General features: G+C 40.2%; 1 protein-coding gene across 1 annotated transcript; it reads left to right on the top strand.

The window, feature by feature from the left end:
- The first annotated feature begins 64 nt into the window (after positions 1 to 64).
- Positions 65 to 20,264, top strand: C2H5orf22 (chromosome 2 C5orf22 homolog). The gene is made up of 9 exons (XM_027401245.2): positions 65 to 244; positions 979 to 1,124; positions 4,063 to 4,212; positions 8,437 to 8,845; positions 10,339 to 10,401; positions 10,750 to 10,871; positions 12,333 to 12,399; positions 14,783 to 14,922; positions 15,369 to 20,264. Exons 1-9 carry the CDS (start codon positions 107 to 109, stop codon positions 15,502 to 15,504), a joined length of 1,371 nt encoding a protein of 456 aa, XP_027257046.1. The 5' UTR covers positions 65 to 106; the 3' UTR covers positions 15,505 to 20,264.
- Positions 20,265 to 20,862: the final 598 nt, after the last annotated feature.

Here is a 20,862-nt window from a genome sequence, read left to right as displayed (position 1 = left end):
TCGTTCTCACACCCGCCCCCCCACATTGACGTCCTCCAATCCGGAAGCGCAACCGGGTGAGCGCGCGTTTCCGCCGCGAAAGGGCAGTGGGGCGCGCGGTTTGGAGATGCCGGGTGCTTCTCCGGGTTTCTCTGGGTCACCGCGGCCTGAGTCGCGTGAAGACATGAGTGACCCCGGAGGCGACCACACGCGCCTCAGGCGCTACCCCAGGCTCCCGGTGTGGGTGGTGGAGGATCACCAGGAGGTGAGCCGGCAGCAGGCGCCCCCGAGCCATGACAGGAGGGATTCGAACCCTGGCGACCTGCAGAGCCTTGACCAGCATCTGACGCTGGCTGCCCGCCTGTCTCCTGCCAACGAATCATTCTGCTGTGTGATGAGAGGGTTGGCCAAGAACGTGCACCTTCGGCTGTGAAATGGGGACCATAGTTGTAGATCCTGTTATAGAGCTGTAACTGGGGTCTAAATCTTCAGGCTTTGTTAACGTTTGGCAGTGCTGTGGTAACGTGGGTACCTTACGTAGACTTCTGGTTGACGGCCAGTGAGGTCCATGGGTGTAGGAGACTTGGTCTAGATGAAGCTCAGTGGTACAGTGTTTGCCACAGACCTTGGGTTCAACCCCTCCTCCCAGGCAAAAGTGGGGCAAGGGGACTTACTGATGGAACAAGAGGAAAAGAAAGTCAACAAATTTGAAAGTCTGTGCTTTCAAATTTAGCAGTAAACCTGGACAGATAGGGTGAAGGAGTCATCCAGCCTAGCTTCACCATCCTAAAGGGACACAAAATGTCCTAAAGCTCATTTAGTGCTGGAGTGAGTGGTTCTGGGTGATAAAGACGGAGATATTCATCAGAGCCATCTACAGTAAAGAAATTTTATATAACAACATGGTTCTTCAAGTTTGTGCAGTTATTTATTTATTTATTTATTTGAGTCTGCACTTGACAATGTGAATTTCTCAGTGTGTCCGCGTCTCTGTTACAGGTTCTGCCTTTCATATACCGGGCCATTGGTTCGAAGCATCTTCCTGCCAGTAATATACGCTTTTTACATTTTGACTCACATCCAGACCTCCTCATCCCTGTGAATATGCCAGCAGACACTGTGTTTGATAAGGAAGCACTCTTTGGGTAACGCGATATTTTTTCATCATATTTTATGTATTTGAAATATAAGATGTAGCAGATAATAAAGCAATAGACTTTGCCACACTCATGTTTGGGTTTTTTTTTTTATTTGTTTGTTTGCCTTTTTTATTTTGTTTAGAACAAGTTTTTGACAAACTAAAAGAGGCAAAATAGAGACCAGGAATGGTGGCATATACCTATGATCACTGAGAGCACTGAGGCAGGAGAGTTACAGTTTGAGGACAGCCAGGGATACATTGAAGCCTCTTTGTGGTTAAGTATTACTTGTCAACTTGGCAGAATCTAGAATTACCTGAGAAGTGGGCAAGAGGGCTTGCCTTCAAGGAGTTATCTTGATTGGATTAGTAAAGGCGGAAAGACCCACCCGCTGTGAGTAGCACTACCCCTGAGTGGGTTCCTGGTCTGTGTCACTGGAGAGAGGGAAGTGAACAGCACCTTTAATTCATCTCTGGTTCCTGATTATGAGTGTGGCATGACCAGCTGCTTCAAACTTACTATCTTGACCTCATCAAAACCTATTACTTTTATTGAAGTATTTTATCATAGCAACTGGGAAAGAAGCTAAGACCCTGTGCATGCGTGTGTGTGCGTGGTTTCCTGGCGTTGCCTCCGTATACAGTTGCTTGTCCCTGCCTTTGTAGTGTGAAAGGAATCATGGATGTTGTACCAATAAAACTTTACATCAAATACAAGCCAGTATTTCATGGCCTCTAATTTAGAATTTGGAATGATAGAAGAGATTTGCCAAACAATCTAAATATGTTCTCCTTCCTCTCCCCTTTTAAAGCCCAGTAGTGTGGTACAAGAAATTGTGACTCTTCTGAAAACAGTCTCATAATCATGCAAAGCTACATCTTCAGTTTGCCTGTCCTTCCTAGATCGTGTCCTTTCTCAGTGACTTAATTATCAGTCCAAAATCCTATTGACTTTCAGTTTTCTAAAATCATAGAGATGGGGCTGCAGAGATGTCTCTGCAGGTAAGAACACTTAGACTTGAAGAGGACCCAAGTGTGGTTCCCAGCACCTACACAGAGTGGCTCACAACCACTGTGTAACAGCGCCATCTTCTGGCCTCTGCAGGCATCTGTACTCAGGTGCACATTCTGCATATACCCATATTTAAAAGTAAAATAAATCTTAAATAACAGACATAGAAGCAAAGTTGATAATTCATATTCCATCCTTCAGAAAGGATTTTATACATATCTAAAATATATATATTCAAATAATAGCTCCCTGAAATCCTGCCATTATCTCATATGTAAAAGTATAGTACTTACAGTCTACTATAGATGTTTTAATTGACTTTTTCCAAAATTCCAAATCAGGGCACTAATTCCTAAAGAAATGTGGTAGTTCCACCATTCCCTTTCTGTCTCTCATAGTTTAGAAATTGAAAGAGAATGTTAAGCATATAGTCAAACCACACAGTCATAAAATAGCAGTTCTTAAACTCTTTAGTCTATGATTCTTTTTCTAGTTTTCCTTTTTTTTTTTTTTTTTTTTTTTTTTTTTTTTTTGAGGCTAGGTTTCAGGTAGACCAAAATGGCTTTCAACTTGTTACATAGCCAAGGCTGACCTTGAACCCCTGATCCTCTTGTCTCCACCTCCTCAGTGCAGGGACTGCATGTACATTCCACCATGCCCAAATGTCTTCTGCATTCTTTCATACTCTTAAAGAATTAAGCCTTGAAAACAATGTCAGTTATAGTTGTGTGTATCTAATTTAAAATTAAAAACAAAATTTTCAGATGCTCGTTGTAAAATATGTGTGCAAAAGCCAGTTTTTGTTTGTTTGTTTGTTTGCTTTTTTGTTTGTTTGTTTTTGTTTTTGTTTTTTCAAGACAGGGTTTCTCTGTGTAGCTTTGGAGCCTATCCTGGTACTCGCTCTGGAGACCAGCCTGGACTCCAACTCACAAAGATTCTCCTGAATGCTGGGATTAAAGCGTATGCCAGCTATTTTTTTTTTTTAACTATCTTGTGGGATCATTTAAATTTTTTAAGATCTGCCTTCTGCCCCTGTGAATGACACCTGGGTTCGCTATCTGCTTCTTCATTCAGTCTGTTGCTGTGTGTTGTTTTGGTTGAAGTATCTGATGAAAGTTCATGCTCTCATAGATGTGATTGGAAAATGAGATAGTATTTTCATTACTTATTCAGATAAGTAATGTTGTGACTATTCTTTGTTCCTCCACCAAAACTCCACAAGTTTCTGAAAGCTTAGCTGGAATGCAAAATCTAGCAACCCAGCTTCCTGTCTAAATATGATCTTTCAAAGAAAAAATCAGCTCAGTGCACATTTCAGTCCCCGGGCCTTTTCCTTGAAGCAACTATTGTACTTCCCAGTCTAGAGCAGAAGGAGTTTTGCTGTGCTCCTCTTTTTGCTACACAGAATATTTTAAAATATCTAGCAGCGAGAATTAATAAAACCTGGGCTGGAGAGATGGCTCAGAGGTTAAGAGCACTGACTGCTCTTCCAGAGGTCCTGAGTTCAATTCCCAGCAACCACATGGTGGCTCACAACCATCCGTTATGAGATGTGGTGCCCTCTTCTGGTGTGCAGATATACATGGAAGAAGAATGTTGTATACATAAGAAATAAATAAAATCTTTAAAAAAAACAAAAAGAATTAATAAAACCAAAAATATTCTTCAGCCAAACTAGCTTTTGGGCAGGGTTGATTGCTAGTAATTCACCTTGCATGGCACTAAAGATACCAATTCACCATCGTGCTTGTCTACCATCATGTTTGTACAAGTGTTTGTTCAGTGAAAGGAAAATAGTATTTTCATGAAAATAGTTTTAATCTAGTAGTCTCAGGAACCTCGTCAGGGGCCATCAATTGAGACCTGCTGTCTTCAAATGTTTGGGAAAAATCATTCATTAATAATTTTAATGTTTCTGTTTTTTTTTTTCCAGAGAATTAAGTATTGAAAACTGGATTATGCCTGCGGTTTATGCTGGCCATTTTTCTCATATAATATGGCTTCATCCCACATGGGCTCAGCAAATCAGAGAGGGCAAACACCACTTCTTAGTAGGCAAAGACATTTCTACTACCACCATCAGGTAATTTCCTCATTTTTGTAAGTAGAAAAGGAACTGAATGCCTGTTATTATACTTTGGATTCTTGAATAACTTCCTAAATGCCTCTACACAGAGTCACATTAAGCCTCAGCAGCTCCAAGAAGTTCTTGAATCACCAGAAACAGATTTTTAATTCTCTTGATCTCTTTCGTGTACTATTTATATTTGTTACTAGTTAAATTGTTTTGTATGACATTCTCTAGAATTTGGATTCCATGCTAACTTCATCAAGTCTTTTTTAGTATCTTATAAAATTATACAACCAATGGTGCATTTTTCCCTCTGCCCCTTCTGATGCAGCTGTAGTGTATTGAGTTTAATTTTTGGAAATGAGCCAGGCAAGGTGAGTTGCATATATCTATAATCTAGGGTTATCCTCAGACACATAGTGAGTTTGAGGCCAGCTGAGGTTACATGAGATCCTGCCTCAAACAAACAAACAAAAATCACTGTTTTTGTTTTCATTTTTTAATAAATTGGTGTCTGGATAAGTAGATTTTAGGGTGTTAAATTTATTGTTGTGATTTTTAGTTTTTAGTCTAAGTTAAATTATAATGCCCTCCAATTTGAGCTATATGTGAGTCAGGTTTTTTTGTATGTGGCATTTAAACAATATCCTCTATTTTGTGTTACTGCAATGTCTGTCTTTAAAAGTAGCAGTCTAACTGGGTGTTGGTGGCTCACACCTTTAATCCCCCGCACTCAGGAGGCAGAGGCAGGTGGATCTCTGAGTCCAGCCTGGTCTACTGAGCAAGTTCCAGGACAGGCTCTAAAATAATACAGAGAAACCCTGTCTCGAAAAACCAAAAAAAAAAAAAAAAAAAAGTAGCAGTCTAGTTCTAAATTCTCTTGGGATAGGAAAAATTTTTAATCGATGTACACATAACTTTCTAGGTCCTAAGTGATAATAGAAATTGTGCCCTTTAATTCTGTGTCTATTTTGATGACAGTGTTACCTTTGGTATTATGTGCTTTTGTCATTTATGTGAGTAACGTATCATCTTGATTTATGAAAATTGTATTTACTATATAATTTTTGAAAAGTAATTAGAACTCAATCAACATGTAACAAATATTGTACATAATATTGGTCTATATAAAAAACTGAGTTCACTACGTTTAGTGGACCTAATAGAACCTGTAAAATCAAATCATTTTGTATAGGCTGACAGATTTTCGCTGTTACTGTTATTCAGCAGCCTCACAACAGCCCTTTTCTGGCCTCCCAAATGCTGGGGTTAAGATGTGAAATACTGTGCCAGCTTGATAGGGATCTATATGTATGAAAGACAGGTTTTCTCTTTTTTATTTTGAGACAGTTCTCACTTTATGTTGCCTTGGATAGCCTAGAACTCTCTATGGAGATCAGGCTGGCTTTGAACTCACAGAGATGTGCCTTCCAAGTGCTGGGATTAAAGGGGTTCACCAAAACATGGGGTATGGTTTTGATTTTCTGAGACAGGGCCTTATTCTGGCACAGAACATCACAGATCTTTTTGAAAGCTGAATATGTAATTACAGCTTTGGGAATATTGTGCTTACCTCATGATTTAGTCCAGCAAGTAAAAATGTATGAACAACCGATTGCATGTAGGCATGTAGGCATGAATCTGAGTTTGCAGAAATAGAAGCAAAGTAAAATTTGCTTAGTAGGAAAAATGTGAGGCTTCGGAGATAGCTGAGCTAGTAAAGTGCTTTATTTACCATATAAGCATGAGGACCTGTATTTGATCCCAGAGCCTGTATGAAAATGCTCGGCATGGGGGCACATCTGATGCCCGTGCTGAGGAGGCAGAGCCAGGCAGATCTGTATGGCTCACAGGCCAGCCAGCACAGCCTACTAGTGAACTCCAAACCAGCAGAAGACTCAAGGGAAGAGTAGCTTCCACATACACACACTGGCCTGCATACCACACACAGACTAGAAATTTAAGTTAGAGTTACAGTATTTGTCTTCATTAGGATGTTTATTTTTATGTCATTGATCAGTTTTGAAAACTATCTTCTTTTTAAGTTATAGCTATAAGGGCTGACTTGAGCTGGAGATTTGAGCCCCTATTCAATCCCCAGCACATTATGGGCACCAGCCCATAATGCCAGCACTCAGGAAGTGGTGACAGGAGAATTAGTAGTTTAGGGCCAGTCTAGATGTGTGAGACCTCTCAAGTCAGTTTCAGGGATAATTGTACTATTTTTATTTAGTAGAGTGGTTGTGGAATAGTAATTTAAGATGTGTTACATTTGTTTGATTAAATTAAATTAACCCGAGGTCAGGAGGTTGAGTCAGCAATTAGCTGACTGGAGGCGGTAGGGATGAACCAGGTATAGCTAGAGTTCTTACATGGAGGTAGAGCAGAAGGATGCCAGTTTTTAGGGGAGATGCAAGCTAAGAGAGAAGATTAACTGCTTGCTATTCAGCCTCTCTAAGCAACCAGGATTGCACTTCAACTTTTGAATCTTGGTTTCTATAAAGAGATAGAGATCTAGAAAAAGTTCCCTTTAACAGCAGAGATAGAATTCCCACTCCCAGCCAAACCTCGGAGTTGCAGTTGCCTATTAGGACAGCAGTTGCTTAAGGGGTAGATACTGAATTAGTGAAAAACAACACAGTATGTCTCTGAAACATGTATTTGAATTTAGTGTTCTAAGTACTCTCCAAGACATAATATAGTCAAAAAGCTGACAAGGTACTGATATTTTTAGAATCAGAAATCTTACCCATATATTTTTGTCCCAGAATTCTTAGAAGGCTGGGGCAAGAAGATCACCTGAGCCCTAGAGTTGGATGCCACAATGAGCACCTTAGTCACATTCTGTTTCTTTTAAAAGGAAAGGAAAAAAAAAAAAATCAGAGCTGGTAAGACGGCTCAACAGATAAGAACACTTACTGCTTTATCAAATGACTGCAGTTGGGACCTCAGCACCCAGGTCAAGAAGCTCACACACACCTGTGTCTCCAGCTCCATGGGAACCAGTGCTCCCTTCTGACCTCCATGGGTACTGCACACACACACACACACACACACACACACACACACACACAGAGAGAGAGAGAGAGAGAGAGAGAGAGAGAGGAGAGAGAGAGAGAGAGAGAGAGAGAGAGAGAGAGAGAGAGAGAGAGAGAGAAACTAAAATAAATCTTTAAAGCAGAAATCCAGGACTCATAAACTGAATTTTAAATGTGGATCTTTTGAAATTACTTTCCATGTTAAAAATACTGTGATTATATACTTTAAATGAAACTAGAAAGTATGTTGCAAAGAGCTTCTGTGTTCAGAGAAATTATTTATGATAAATTTTTCCTTAGAGTTTTTTATTTACACTTTTGAAGATTTTTTTTTTTTTTTTTTTTTTTTGTGTGTGTGTGTGTGTGTGTGTGTGTGTGTGTGTGTGTGTGTGTGTGTTTGTGTCTGGGTGTCGACTTTGCCAAAGGAGGCTAAAAAGGGGATTAGCTGCCTTAAAGCTAGGGTTGCAGGCAGTTGTGAGGTGTCTCTAATAGGTGCTCTGGTCCTCTGGAGGGACAGCAAGTATTCTTAACTTATCCAATATCTCTCCAACCCTGTGTTTGTTTTCTTAGTTGAGTAACTATTTCTGATGTTAGAGTTCACCACACACATACCAAGCCTGTGTATCAACTCTTTTTTTCTTTGTGTGTGTGTGTGTGTGTGTGTGTGTGTGTGTGTGTGTGTGTGTGTGTGTGTGTGTACACGTGTGTGTGTGTGTGTGTGTGTGTGTGTGTGTGTACGTGTGTACACAAGGTCCCATTTTGTAGACCAGGTTGACCCCATACTTGCACCAGTCCTGGCTTACCTTCCCAAACTCTGAGATTTCAGACGTGAGTCACCACTCTTGGCTCCTTCTGTCTTCATGTTGCACTATTTCTGGAGTCCTCATAGGCCAACGTAACTTTCCGCCTTTATGCTCTTGACTGGTCAGCAGGCATGGGGAGAGCACTGCTCCATACACCTGTTTTCCTATCATAGTCACTGACCAGAACTTCTGAGGTGGCCACATCTAGCTGCAATGTGGACTACAAAAAGATGTCTAGTCTTTGCTTTGGGCAGTGGGGACACAGTTTCTGCTGAAGACTAAGTACAAGTGTCAAAATCCCTTATTTTTGTCACATGTGTCTTATTTCTGCAGTGTCATTGTATAATGTTAGCTAATATGCTCATTCTTTAAAGTATTTTTTTCCTTTGACCCAGGGTTACCAGTACAGATTATTACTTCCTAAGTGATGGTCTGTTTGTACCTGAAGACCAGCTAGAGAACCGAAAACCATTACAGTTGGATGTGATCATGGTAGAACCTTACAAACTCTGTAACAATCAAGATGACAGTGACTCTGTGTCTTCTGCAAAGAAGCCCAAGCTGGCACTGGGCCCTAGAGAGAGCACTACCACTACATATGGGGACCCTTCCTCAGAAGGACAAAGAAGTGACCATGCTTGCCAAGAGCCACCATGCCCATGTTCTTCTGGAGACCAGCAGTGCCCAAGCACAGCCAGCACTGGGGAGATTCTGGAAATGCTGAAGAATGGAGATGCTTTTGTTTTAGATATTGACTTGGATTTCTTTTCTGTCAAAAATCCCTTCAAAGAAATGTTCACTCAGGTAAATTTTGGAAGCATAAACCTTGAGAATTGCATGGCATTTCTCAGATAGCAAGATAGCTCAGATTACAGATAGCAAGCTTTCTACAAACATCCAGATGATAATTATCTTAAGGTTAAAGGCCATGTTTTCTGCCACATATTCTTCTGTTCTTTTCCAGTCTTTTAAACATTATATACAAGCTTGTCATTCCTAATTAGAAATTCCAAAATCTAAAATACTCCAAAACCCAAAACTTTGTACGTATCATGATGAAGCACACCTGTAAAGTCCCCAAATAACCCAAAATCTGAAAAACTCATGGGATTTGATAGAACTTCTGCTTCCAAGCATCTCAGATAAAGATATATAACCTACATTATACTTTAGGATTTACTAGCTACATTTTTATTGTTCACTACATGAATTTATTTATTGTGGGATGGTGGCTCATGCCACAGCACACATGTGGAAGTCAGGGGACAACTTTCCAAGGTCAGTTTCAAAATCATCAGGGTTGGTGGCAGGCACCTGTATCCTCTGAACCACCGCACTGGCCCAGCTATATTTTTAATATTAATAAAAATAACAAAGCAAAGCATAGAGGCACATATTTGTAATACTAGCACTTGGGAAGTAGATACAGGAGATCATGAGTTCAAATCCAGCCTGGGCTATGTAAAACCTTGTTTCTGAAAAAAAGAATGATAATAGGTAATTCCAATTTGTTGCATCAGTTGCTTATGAACTGTGTCACCCTAGCAAAGGTGACTTGCAGTGTAAGCAATCGTCCACAGCCTACTAAGGATGTAACTCAATAGTAGAGTGCGTCCCTAACTTGTTCAGTGTTGTGGGTTCAATCCCTAGTGCTGGAAAGTAAGTACTTGAATAATGAATAAGCCCCAGCTCTTAGTATTGTTGTAATTGATGAAGCATTGAACACATGCCCCAGTATTGCGCCTAATCCATTTTAGCTCTTACCTAGCACTGGGCCAGATGCAGCCTCTTAGAGATGGAGCTGTCTAGTTATGTTTTTAAGAAACTTACTTCTTTTGTTTAACTTAAAGAATTGAGTTACATTAGGCATCTTTCTCTTAATTCAGGTTCCGTGTCTGTCATTCTGCAAGCCAGCATTGCTTCTGTATTCCAGAAGTCTCTCTGTTGCTAGGGAAGTGGCTGCATGGTATTTGTGGGGAATCTCCTGTCATCATCAGTGAGGACATTTGTGTCTCCCATAAACAGCTAGTCTGTTTAAATCTGGGAATATATCCCAGATAATGGTATAGTTTAGAAATACTTTTATGATCTGTTAGCCTATTAGCTATCTTTTATACTATGTTCTGCCCAACTAGATAAACTTGTCCTGAAAATATAGATCTGCTTTAAAAATCTAAAGTATACAGTGTACCTGATTCTCCCAGACAAACCTGTGTGCATTATCTCAGATATTCTCTGGGTATCACAGGCATATTGTTAGAAATTCCTAACCTTGGGATTTTTGTTTTGTCTTATAGGATGAGTACAAAATTCTACAGGAGCTTTACCAGTTTAAAAAGCCTGAAAGTAACCTTACTGAGGTAAATCCTGCACTTTACCTACCACTAAATACTTTCATTTTTAGGTTAAGAGAGTTTGTGCAGTTCTAGCCAGCCTCAAATTCAGCCTCCTGAGTGCTGGGATTGTAAGTGTGACCCACCTTGCCTGGCACTAATAATATTTTATAGCTTATTTAAATGTTCTTCATTATCCAGAATCTTTTTGTGCATATAGATATTCACAGATACATGTTTTTGTTTTGTTTTGTTTTGGTGAATGCTTCAGTGCAGAGCAAATATTTTTAACTGAAGAAACTGATATTTTCATAACAGTGTTTTACCTGTTTTTTGAAGGAATAACTGTATCTTAGTTTTTCAATGTTTTCAAAGGAAGATTTGGTAGATATTGTCGATACTCGAACTCATCAATTAGAAGATTTAGAAGCAATTTTTGCTGATTTGTGTGATGGTGATGGTGAAGAAACTGTACAGAGATGGGCTTCAAATCCTGGGTAAGACCCCCTAACCTTTTTCTTACCCGAATAATGAATTGTCCATTCTAGATACATTTCCAAGTTTGTTGGACAAACTGATCTTTAAATTAGAATCAAGAGTTAGGGATATAGCTTACTCAGTAAAGTGCCTGCCACATTGCCATGAGGACCTGAGTTCAGGTCCTGAGCATCTATTTAAAAAGCCAGGCTTGGTAGTAATAGGAAGGTGGAGACAAGAGTATTCTGTAGCTCACTGACCAAGCAGACTAGCTGATGATGAGCATCATAGTCAATGAAAGATGCTATCTCAAACCCTAACCAAAGACACCCAGTGTTGACCATTGCCTTTATTGAGCACTGTTCATGTGCTCTCTGTCAAAGGATTTGGAGGCAGAGACAGGAAGATCAGGAATTGAAAGTCACCATCAGCTGTATGCTGAGTTACAAGCTAACTTGGGCTTTATAAAATAAAGTTACTTTTCTAAAATAACAGTAATAATAGTAATATTAATAAATTTTGTTAAAAAGGTGGCCAAGTGAGGTGGTGAATACCTTTAATCCCAGCACTCAGGAGGTAGAGACAAGAGGATCTCCTTGAGTTCCAGACCAGCCAGGGCTACATATTGAGATCCTGTTTCAAATTAATTTTAAAAAATGAGGTTGAACAACTTTATCTTTCATCTCTCAACTATCATTTGAATCATGTACCCTTGCTGGAGCTCTATTTTTTAATCATTAATATTTTTTGTATAGGGCTGTGGGTTCAACCGAGAGCCTTGTACATGCTAGCTTGGCATGCACTGAGCTATAGACTCCTGTCATAGTTAGGGCTACTGTTGCTGTGATGAAACATGACCACAGCAAGTTGGGGAGAAAAGGGTTTATTCAACTTATGATTCCACATCACAGTTCATCATCAGAGGAAGTCAGGGCAGCAACCTGGAGGAAAGAGCTGATGCAGAGGCCATGGAGGAATGCTGCTTACTGGCTTGTTCTACCTGCTTATAGAACCTAGAACCACCCACCCAGGGATAAAACCATCCACAATGGCCTGAGCTTCCCCCAGTGATCACTAATTAAGAAAATTCTCTACAGGCTTGCCTACAACCTGATCTTATTGAGGCATTTTCTCTATTGAGGCTCCCTCCTCTCAGGTGACTTTAGCTTGTGTCAAGTTGACATAAAACTGTCCATCACAACTTATAACCCCCATCCATGATTTAAAAAAAAAAAAACAAAAAAAACTTAGCCAGGCAATGGTGGCACATACCTTTAATCCCAGCGCTTAGGAAGCAGAGGCAGGCAGATCTCTGTGGGTTCAAGACCAGCCTGATCTACAGAGCTAGTTCCAAGACAGCCAGAGCTGTTACACAGAGAAACCCTATCTTGGGGGGGGGGTCTTATATCTAGTATGCCATTTGTTGCTAATGCTAATCAAAATTATTCTGCTGTATAATGACTGGGGTGGCTTTTTTCCAGAATGGAATCACTAGTTCCACTTGTACAGAGTTTGAAAAAACGGATGGAAGTACCAGACTATGAAATGGTAAATATTTTATATCATTGTAAAATTTATATACAGGTGATCTTTCTGGGTGAAGTTTTTGTTAAAGAGTGATCAAACACATACTTTTCAGAAAAGATTTTTAAAAATATTTTTCTGGAGGGTAGAGGGCTGGAGAGATGGTTCAGCAGTTAAGAGCACTAACTATTCGTCCAGAGGACCTGGGTTCAATTCCCAGAACCCACATGACAGCTTATAACTGTCTATGACTCCAGTTCCAGGGGCACAATACCCATGGCAAAACACCAATGTGCATAAAATGAAAATAGACAAAATTTTTAAAATATATTTTTTCCAGGAAAAAGATTCTTATTTTATCTAAGAAGCAAAGGTACTCTGAATCTTTTATTGTTTTTACTATGACTTGAGGTATGGTCTCATGCAGCCCCCTTGGCCTATAACTCATGATCCCCCTGCCTCCACCTCACAGTTCTGGTATTTCAGGCACACACCAACATGCCCAGCTGTTACTACTTTTTGTTTTTTTGCTGTGCTTGTTGATAGTCCAATATCACCTTACCATCCATAATTTAATCTATAATTTCTAATTTCATCCATTTGTTCATTTTTCTTCTATTTTCAGAGAAGGTTTCACTGTGTGGCTCTGGCTGACCTAGAACTTGCTATGTAGACCAGGCTGGCCTCAAACTTCCTGTGATAAGTGCTGGGAATAAAGGGGTATACCACCACCCCTGACCATTAGTTCTTACTTAGGTTCTTTTCCATTCTCTGAAAACTTACCTGATCATAAAAACCAAAAGAGAAAGAAGAAAACTGTGTCGGTACATTTTAAATGTTAGTTCTTTGCCGCTTGTCAGTAGTGACCTGAGTGTTGAGACAAAAGCTTATAGTCCTTACAGCATCTGACTCCATCACCTTATAGTCCTCACAACATTCTGGCTCCATCACCTTATAATCTTTACAGCATCTGACTCCATCACCTTAGAGTCCTTACAGCATCTGACTCCATCACCTTAGAGTCCTTACAGCATCTGACTCCATCACCTTAGAGTCCTTACAGCATATATTTTCCTTTTTGACCCAATATTTGTGAAAACTTAAAGCTTTAAAAGTTTAAGTAAAGCCAGGAAGGGCTTTTCTATAGTCCCCATACTCTGAGAGTGGAGGCTCCACTAGCAAGCTCCAGGCTAGCCTGGACTACATGCTTCCTTCAAAGGCAGTCTCCGCTGGATTACAACACAGTTCAGGTGCATTTCTCAGATTGTTAAGATGCCACAGCTGAGAGCCCAGCTCTCCTGTCTCTGAATCTACTGTCTCATCAGTAAAAGGAGTTTTACTGTTTTCTTTGGTTGTAGAATGCTGTCATACCATTTTATTCTAGCTGGTTGTTTACTAACTTAATCTGCACTTATGAAATAAATAACAGCAAAAGAATATCATGGTTAACGCTTGCTAAGTCAAGGCTTACTCTTTTCTGAAAATGGCATTTGTTATTTAAAAAACACAATTTAAGGCTGGAGAGATGACTCAGCAGTTAACAGCAGGGCTGCTCTTTCAGAAGACCCAGGTTCAGTTGCCAGCACTCAGGTAACCACTGAGAACCATCTGTAACTCCAGTTCCAGGGGATCTGGTGCCCTCCTCTGGCCCCTGTGGGCACTGCACACATGTGGTACACATATGGACCTGCAGGCAAAACACCTATACACATAACATGAAAAAGAAAAAGAATGATAGGTGCATGATACTCAGGGCTTGAAAATATTGATATTAAAACAAACAAACAAAAAAACCGGGTGTTGGTGGCACACGCCTTTAATCCCAGCACTCGGGAGGCAGAGGCAGGCAGATCTCTGTGAGTTCAATGCCAGCCTGGTCTACAGAGTGAGTTCCAGGACAACCTCCAAAGCAATACAGAGAAACCCTGTCTCAGAAAACCGAAAAAAAAATATTAATATTATCAAATGTGTGTTCAGGTAACTGTGCCTACAGCATTCATTGATTGTGTTTTCTCTCCCTCTCTCTCTCATCACAATGCACATACAGAGGTCATACTCTATAGAATTGGTTCTCTCCTGCTTTTATGTGGGTTCCTGAGATTGAACTGAGATCCAGCTTTCAGTGTGGAGTACTTTTATAGGCTGAGCCATCTCACTGTCCCCATCAACCTTTGTTTTTGAGATAAGGTCTCTCACTGAATGTGAAGCTCCTGAATTCAGCTTGGCTCCCTGGCCAATGAGCTTTAAGGCTGTCTATCTCTTCACTGCCCATCCACTATCTCAAGAATCTTGTAAAATCAATAGTCTTCAGGTGTCATTTGGAGCCTTTATTTTCAGCATTGGGCCTTGAAGCTAGTGCTTGTACATGCTAGGGATACACTCTACCATTGATTTATTTTATTTTCAGGTTCACCAGGCTGGGCTAACCTGTGATCATTCAGAACTCCCTCATCATGTCAGCACAGAAGAAGAAATTGAGTATCTTATCCAGTCTGTGTATTGTTTACTGAAAAATCTTCCAAAGCCTACTCTTGTGACAATCGCAAGGTAAGTGTGATTGGCTGAATAATAGTCCATCTCAGACGTCAGTGTCCCACATTCTGGACGCTGTCGATGTGTCTCTGCACAGCAGTGGGGACTTTGCAGTGTGAGGGATACAAGGGTTTTGAAGTGAGTTACCCTAAATTACCTGAGTGGAACCAGTATGGTCACAAGACTCTAGTAAGAGGGAGTCTAAAATAGCAGAAACAGAGGAGAAGATAAGGTGTGCTAGCTCTGCAGATGGAGAGTAAGTCTCCTCAGGAGAAATCCTGCAGCATCTAGATGGGGCTTGTGAGGTTTAAAGAGCATGTAGGACATGACCTGGGGAGATAACATCTGCCAGGTCTCAGACACCCTCATGACTCTTCAGTGACAACAGCACACACAGGCTGTCCCTCCACACTCACAGCTTGATCACACTCACATATCTTTCCTCTGTCTCCTGGCCGCAGGTCAAGTCTGGATGATTACTGTCCTCCTGAGCAAGTTGACACCATTCAGGAAAAGGTCCTCCGTGTGCTGCACTCACTCTATGGGACCCTGGACACTCACCTGGTGTATTCAGAGGAGTCTCCTCCTCCTTGTTGAAACAGACAGAGCACTAGGCTCCTGTGCAGTTTGGTACAGTAACGGGGTTTTGTTTGTGAGTCTTCCAGAGTACACTTTCATTTTTTGGTTTTTCAAGACAGGGTTTCTTTGTGTAACCTTGGCTGTCCTGGAACTCGATCTATAGACCAGGATGGCCTTGAACTCACAGAGATCCATCTGCCTCTGCCTCCTGAGTGCTGGGATTAAAAGCATGAGCTACTACTGCCCCGCCAGAGTACACTTTTTATGTTAACTTTCAGTTGAAATCAGTCAGATATTTTTAATCTCAAGCAAATATCAGTTATTGAATATGGCAACTGGGGTAAAAGTAGGGGATATTTGTTTGATTTGGTTTGATTGTTTTTACATCAAATCTGTTAACCCCAGTTGATGGGGAATATTAGCTATCTTTCTTATTTTCTATGTTGTCTTTGTTTTTTTTCTTCCATGAACAGAACTTTGGATTATATGAGATTTATTTATTTATTTATTCATTCAGCTGATGTTTATTTAGCACTTTCCTGTGCCAGACACTGTTAAAGGCAAGATGCCCTGCCCTCCTGAGAGAGACACATGAGAAGCACATAACAGGCTATGGACAGTCTCAGGAAAAAAGAGAACCACAAGTGTGTCTCGGGCATGTGGTTAGTTCTCAGGTACCCTGGCCTTATAGAAAGCTACATTCTCAAAAGTGATGCAAGAAGTTCTTTCAGTCTATGAGAATGTTACAGCAAGGCTGCCTCTCCTAGGATGTTGGAATTGTGCCCACGCTTTTGCTAAATGTTATCCAGTATTGTTTTTATGCAAGAGTTCTGGCTGAGTAAACCTGACCAAACAAAATTTCCCTTTTTGTTGTTGCTTGTTGGTTTTTTGTTTTGTTTTTGTTGTTTGTTTTTTGGTTTTTCAAGACAAAATTTCTCCGTGTAGCCCTGGCTGTCCTGGAACTCACTCTGTAGACTGGGCTATCCTATAACTCAGAGAACTACCTGTCTTTCTTTCTCAGGTGCTGGGATTAAAGGCATGCACCACCACTGCCTTGCTGCTTGTAGCTTTTGGTCATTGGGAAGGATTTGGGAAGTTTTTTTCCTTCAGGTGTCATATTATTGGCAGTCAGGGTCAAGCGGTTAGAAATTTACTAAGCAGTTAAGAGCACTTGCTGCTTTCAGAGGACAGGAGTTCAGTTCCCAGCACCTGTCTGGCAGCTCACAGCCTCTTGTAACCCCAGAGCTAGAGGCCAACACTTCTGTGGCCTCCCAGCACCACCCACATGTGTACAAAGCCACACATAAACACATAAATAAAAAATAAATCTTAAAAATCAAGGTGAACAAATTTTTCTGTTAAACCACCTTTTTTGGAAAATTACATCTTTGTGACCTGACATAAATACCCAAGGATATATCTGCCTTCCAACCTCCTCATAATATGACTGAACACAGTGGGTGCTCCCTTAGGTGAGTGTGAAGACAAGTAAGTGATCAAGTGAAGAACCGTTTACTATCTGAAGCAATGAAGAGAACACCGGGAACATTTTCCATAATAGTCTCTCCCCAAGTGAAGAAAGAAAAGGAATTTTATCAGGGAGACTTGTGCAGGTTTTTGCTGGAAAGACATATCATTGCATATAGAAGAGAATATTTTTCTGCTCTATGCATTTGGAGATTATGCTTTATATATTTAATGAGCCAAGTTTGCCCTTAGTGACCCAGAAGAGTGGCTAGGCTATTTTGACTGGATTAAAATTGTTGCCGGAAGTGGGAGGCGTGTTTTAAGGGATGTAGCATCTTCCCCCTTGCCTCTGCAGACACCAGTGTTTAACCAGTGTTCCCACCTTGGTGGCCATGAATAAGACACTCTTTGCCATGGAAGTTATTTTCTCAATTTTCATTCTTCCTTCGCTTTTGTTCAGTGGTTAGTTCTAACTGCTTAATTTCTTTTCCTTTAACAGGTAAGATAGTGTGTAAAGAGAAAAATAAAGCATCCATCATTCCCACCTGAGCATAGCAGGTCACTTCCAGCCCTCATCTGCATGAGTGCCTGTAGAGTTGTGCAGCCAAAAGCAGAGTTACTTGGTTGCAGTTAGTACTCCAAGATACATGACCACTGGCATTCAGTAGATGGAAGCATATTCCCTTTTTATAGTAGCAATATTTTCCTCTGGTGAATTCTCTTGTCACTATGAAAGCTTGTTTGTATTGTGTACACAAAGCTAACTGATTAGGCTTCCATTTTGATACAATATATACACAAAAGGTTTATGTTCATACAAAATTAGAACTGCAAAATTGTGGTGTTTTTAAATTTTGAAAATTTTCTGTTAGAGTTCTGTAAATAGGCATTACTTTTACAAATTAATTATTCTATGTTCTAAATGAATTTAAATGATATGCTTGGCAGTTTTAAGGCTTTTAGGACCAACTATAGAACTAATTATTCTTTATGTCAGTCTGTTGATTTCATTGGTGCTTAGCTGTTTTGTTTTGATTTTTTTTTGTTGTTGGGAGGGTTATTATTATTGCTAATGATTCCAGTGAACTCTGGTGTGATCCATCATTTTTTAAGCTGGATTGGGTTACAGGTTGTTGGTACACACCTGTAATCTTAATACCCAAGCTAATGCAGGAAGATTCCTGTGAGTCCAAGGCCAGCCTAGGCTACATAGACTTACCTCAAAATGAGAACAAAAAAATCCTTTTCCTTTATAGAAATTCTGGTGTCTGAGGTGACCTCCTCTCAGCCCGCCCCAGCCCTGTATTCAGTCCTCCTTGTTGAATAAAGCCCAGTTAGTAAAGTGAATCAGCACACTCCAGACAAGAGGCTATTTAACTTATACATCCTTCCTTTGTGCTCCAAATGCCAGTGAGGGAATACATGCACAAGTAGCATTTCACCCACTGAGCATCTCTCCAGCCATCCCTGGAATCCTGACTTTTGAAGCAATATTAAATTCTCACAGAGGTTCTGTGAATAGTGATTCTCAAGACTAAAGATCTTTATTCAAAAAGGTAGGTGTTTTCCCACAAGGAAAGAAGCTAATAGAGATTTAAATAGTTATTCATAATTTTTCTGTTATAATCAGTATGAGCATCTATTGACAAACATTTTTTAAATGTTTATTATTATTTTAGTGTTTTATATGCATGGCTGCTTTGCCTGTATGTATGGGGATGGGCCAGAAGAGGGTATCTGGAACTCCTGGAACTGGAGTTACAGCCAATTGTGAGCTTCTGTGTAGGTTCTGAGACTCAAACCTGGGTCCTATGGAAGAGTAGCCAGTGCTCTTAATTGCTGGGCCATCTTTTCAACACCCTAATATTTTAATTTTTATTTAAAATTTCTTCCTTCAATGTATTTTGTAAATAACTCCTCCCAGATACTCTCCACCTCAATGTTCTTTCTCTCAGGAAAATAAGAAAGAAAAAAGAAAAAAACTAAGAGTCCATTTTGTGTAGGCTAACTGCTCCTGAGATGGGACTTGCCCTAGAGTGTAGTTGACATACTCAGTAACACACCACTGGAGAAAAACGAATTCCCCCTTTCCTAGAAAATATCCGTTGTAAACAGTTTCTTGGTTACAGGTGGGACTTTGTGTCTGCTTCCTCTTCTCAGTGCTGGGATTTTGTCTGATTTTAACCATTGCAGGTCTTACGCATGCTATCATGGTCTCTGCAGGTCATATGTGTATCAGTCCTCTTATTTCTGGAACATGCCATTTCCTTGGACTCATCCACCACCTCTGGCTCTTACAATCTCCCCATGTCTTCTTCCATGTAGATCTCTTAAGTCTTGAGGGGAGGGATGTGATGAAGACATTCGATTTAGGGGTGAGTCCTCCTAAGTCTTTTACTCTCTGCACATTGTCCTGTTGTGGGTCTCTGTATTAATCACCATCTACTGAAAGGAGAAGCTTCTCTGATGAGGGCTGGTCAATGCTCTGATCTATGGGTATAGCAATATGTCATTAGAAGTCATTTTATTGCTGTGTTCCTTTAGTAGAAAAATAGTAGTAGGTTTTCCCCTAGGCCTGTGAACTATTTAGCCCAGGTATTTTGCCCCTTCAGCAGTGTCAGATATGTCTCCCATCTCATGGAGTGATTCCAGTCAAAAGTGGTTGGTTACTTCCATATTTGTGCCACTGTGGCATTAGTATTTCTTGCAAGAAGGTCTTTGTAGGTCGCAGGGTTTGTAGCTGGGCGGTACTGATGATTACTTTTCTCCAGTATGCAAAGTACCTTCTAGCACTGTGAACACTAGTCAGTCGGGATGAAGCTTCTAGGAAAGCACCAGGCTGATTTCTCTGTGTTTGATGACATAAGAAGTATCGTCAATCTGTGGGGCACATACCTTTAATCCCAGTACTCCGGATGCAGAGGCAGGCGGATCTCTGTGAATTAAAAGGAAAAAAAAAAAGAAAAGAAATTGTGTCTTCAGCAACAGGACCTTACCATTCAGTTCTGGACAATAACCAATAGCGTTGGTAATAGCCTGTGGTGTTTAGAGGAATGACTGTAGAACCCCTTTGTCCAGCCTGCTAACATTTCTTATCTTGTACTTACATAGTCTTTTGTAATCTATCCTCTTACGGATAAGATCTGATAAGAACTGTGTTCCAAATGCTGGGAAAGCATAACCTACAAATATGCACAGCTTGAATTTTTACCTAAAATTTTAAAATCTAACATTTGACATGATTTGCCCAGAACTTTGTGTATGAACTTTAGATCACTAAAAAATACCCTGCATTGGGTGAGTTTTGCTGACTATTGAAGGACTGACAATTCTTCCTCACTTCTGGTTATTTCCTTCCACTTGGAAGTACAGCTGTAGTCTTACTCGGCCCCTCTACTCCTTCCTGGGCCAAAAGAGTGAATGAAGGAACATCGAGATCTTTTCTTATAAAAAAGGATTTGTTTTGCTCTCCTCATCCACTGGTGCAAGATTTTGAAGGCAGACCACATAAAAGTGGCTCACAGTGGTGCCAATTGATGGTCAAGTCAACCTTGGGGAAGCTGTTGCTTAGAGATATAATCCTGCTCCTTGCTAGATACTCTATCAGTGATGCAGACAAAGTTATTTAGATAATTAGGAGAAAAGGGCAATGTCTTTTAGGCTTCCTTAAACCCCAATATAATATTTTCTTGTTAAATAGTTTATTAAAATCTGCTTTATAGAACTGCTTGGAAAGTGTATAAATTCAGCAGCCTTTTGAAATTCTGATAAAGACGGAAATTAAATAGTATTTTTAATTGCTACATGGCATAGAGCTTTTAAAGCTTTTTATAGTTTATTTTGCTTTTGAGTATTAATAGACTAGTAATTTGACTTTTTTCTAGCATCATGCTGAGACAGGCAACACAG

This window comes from Cricetulus griseus, chromosome 2, assembly GCF_003668045.3.
Source record: "Cricetulus griseus strain 17A/GY chromosome 2, alternate assembly CriGri-PICRH-1.0, whole genome shotgun sequence".
In the NCBI taxonomy this organism is placed as follows: Eukaryota; Metazoa; Chordata; class Mammalia; order Rodentia; family Cricetidae; genus Cricetulus; species Cricetulus griseus.
Note: the sequence above shows the minus strand (reverse complement) of the source record. Positions and strands in the feature narration are given on the sequence as shown.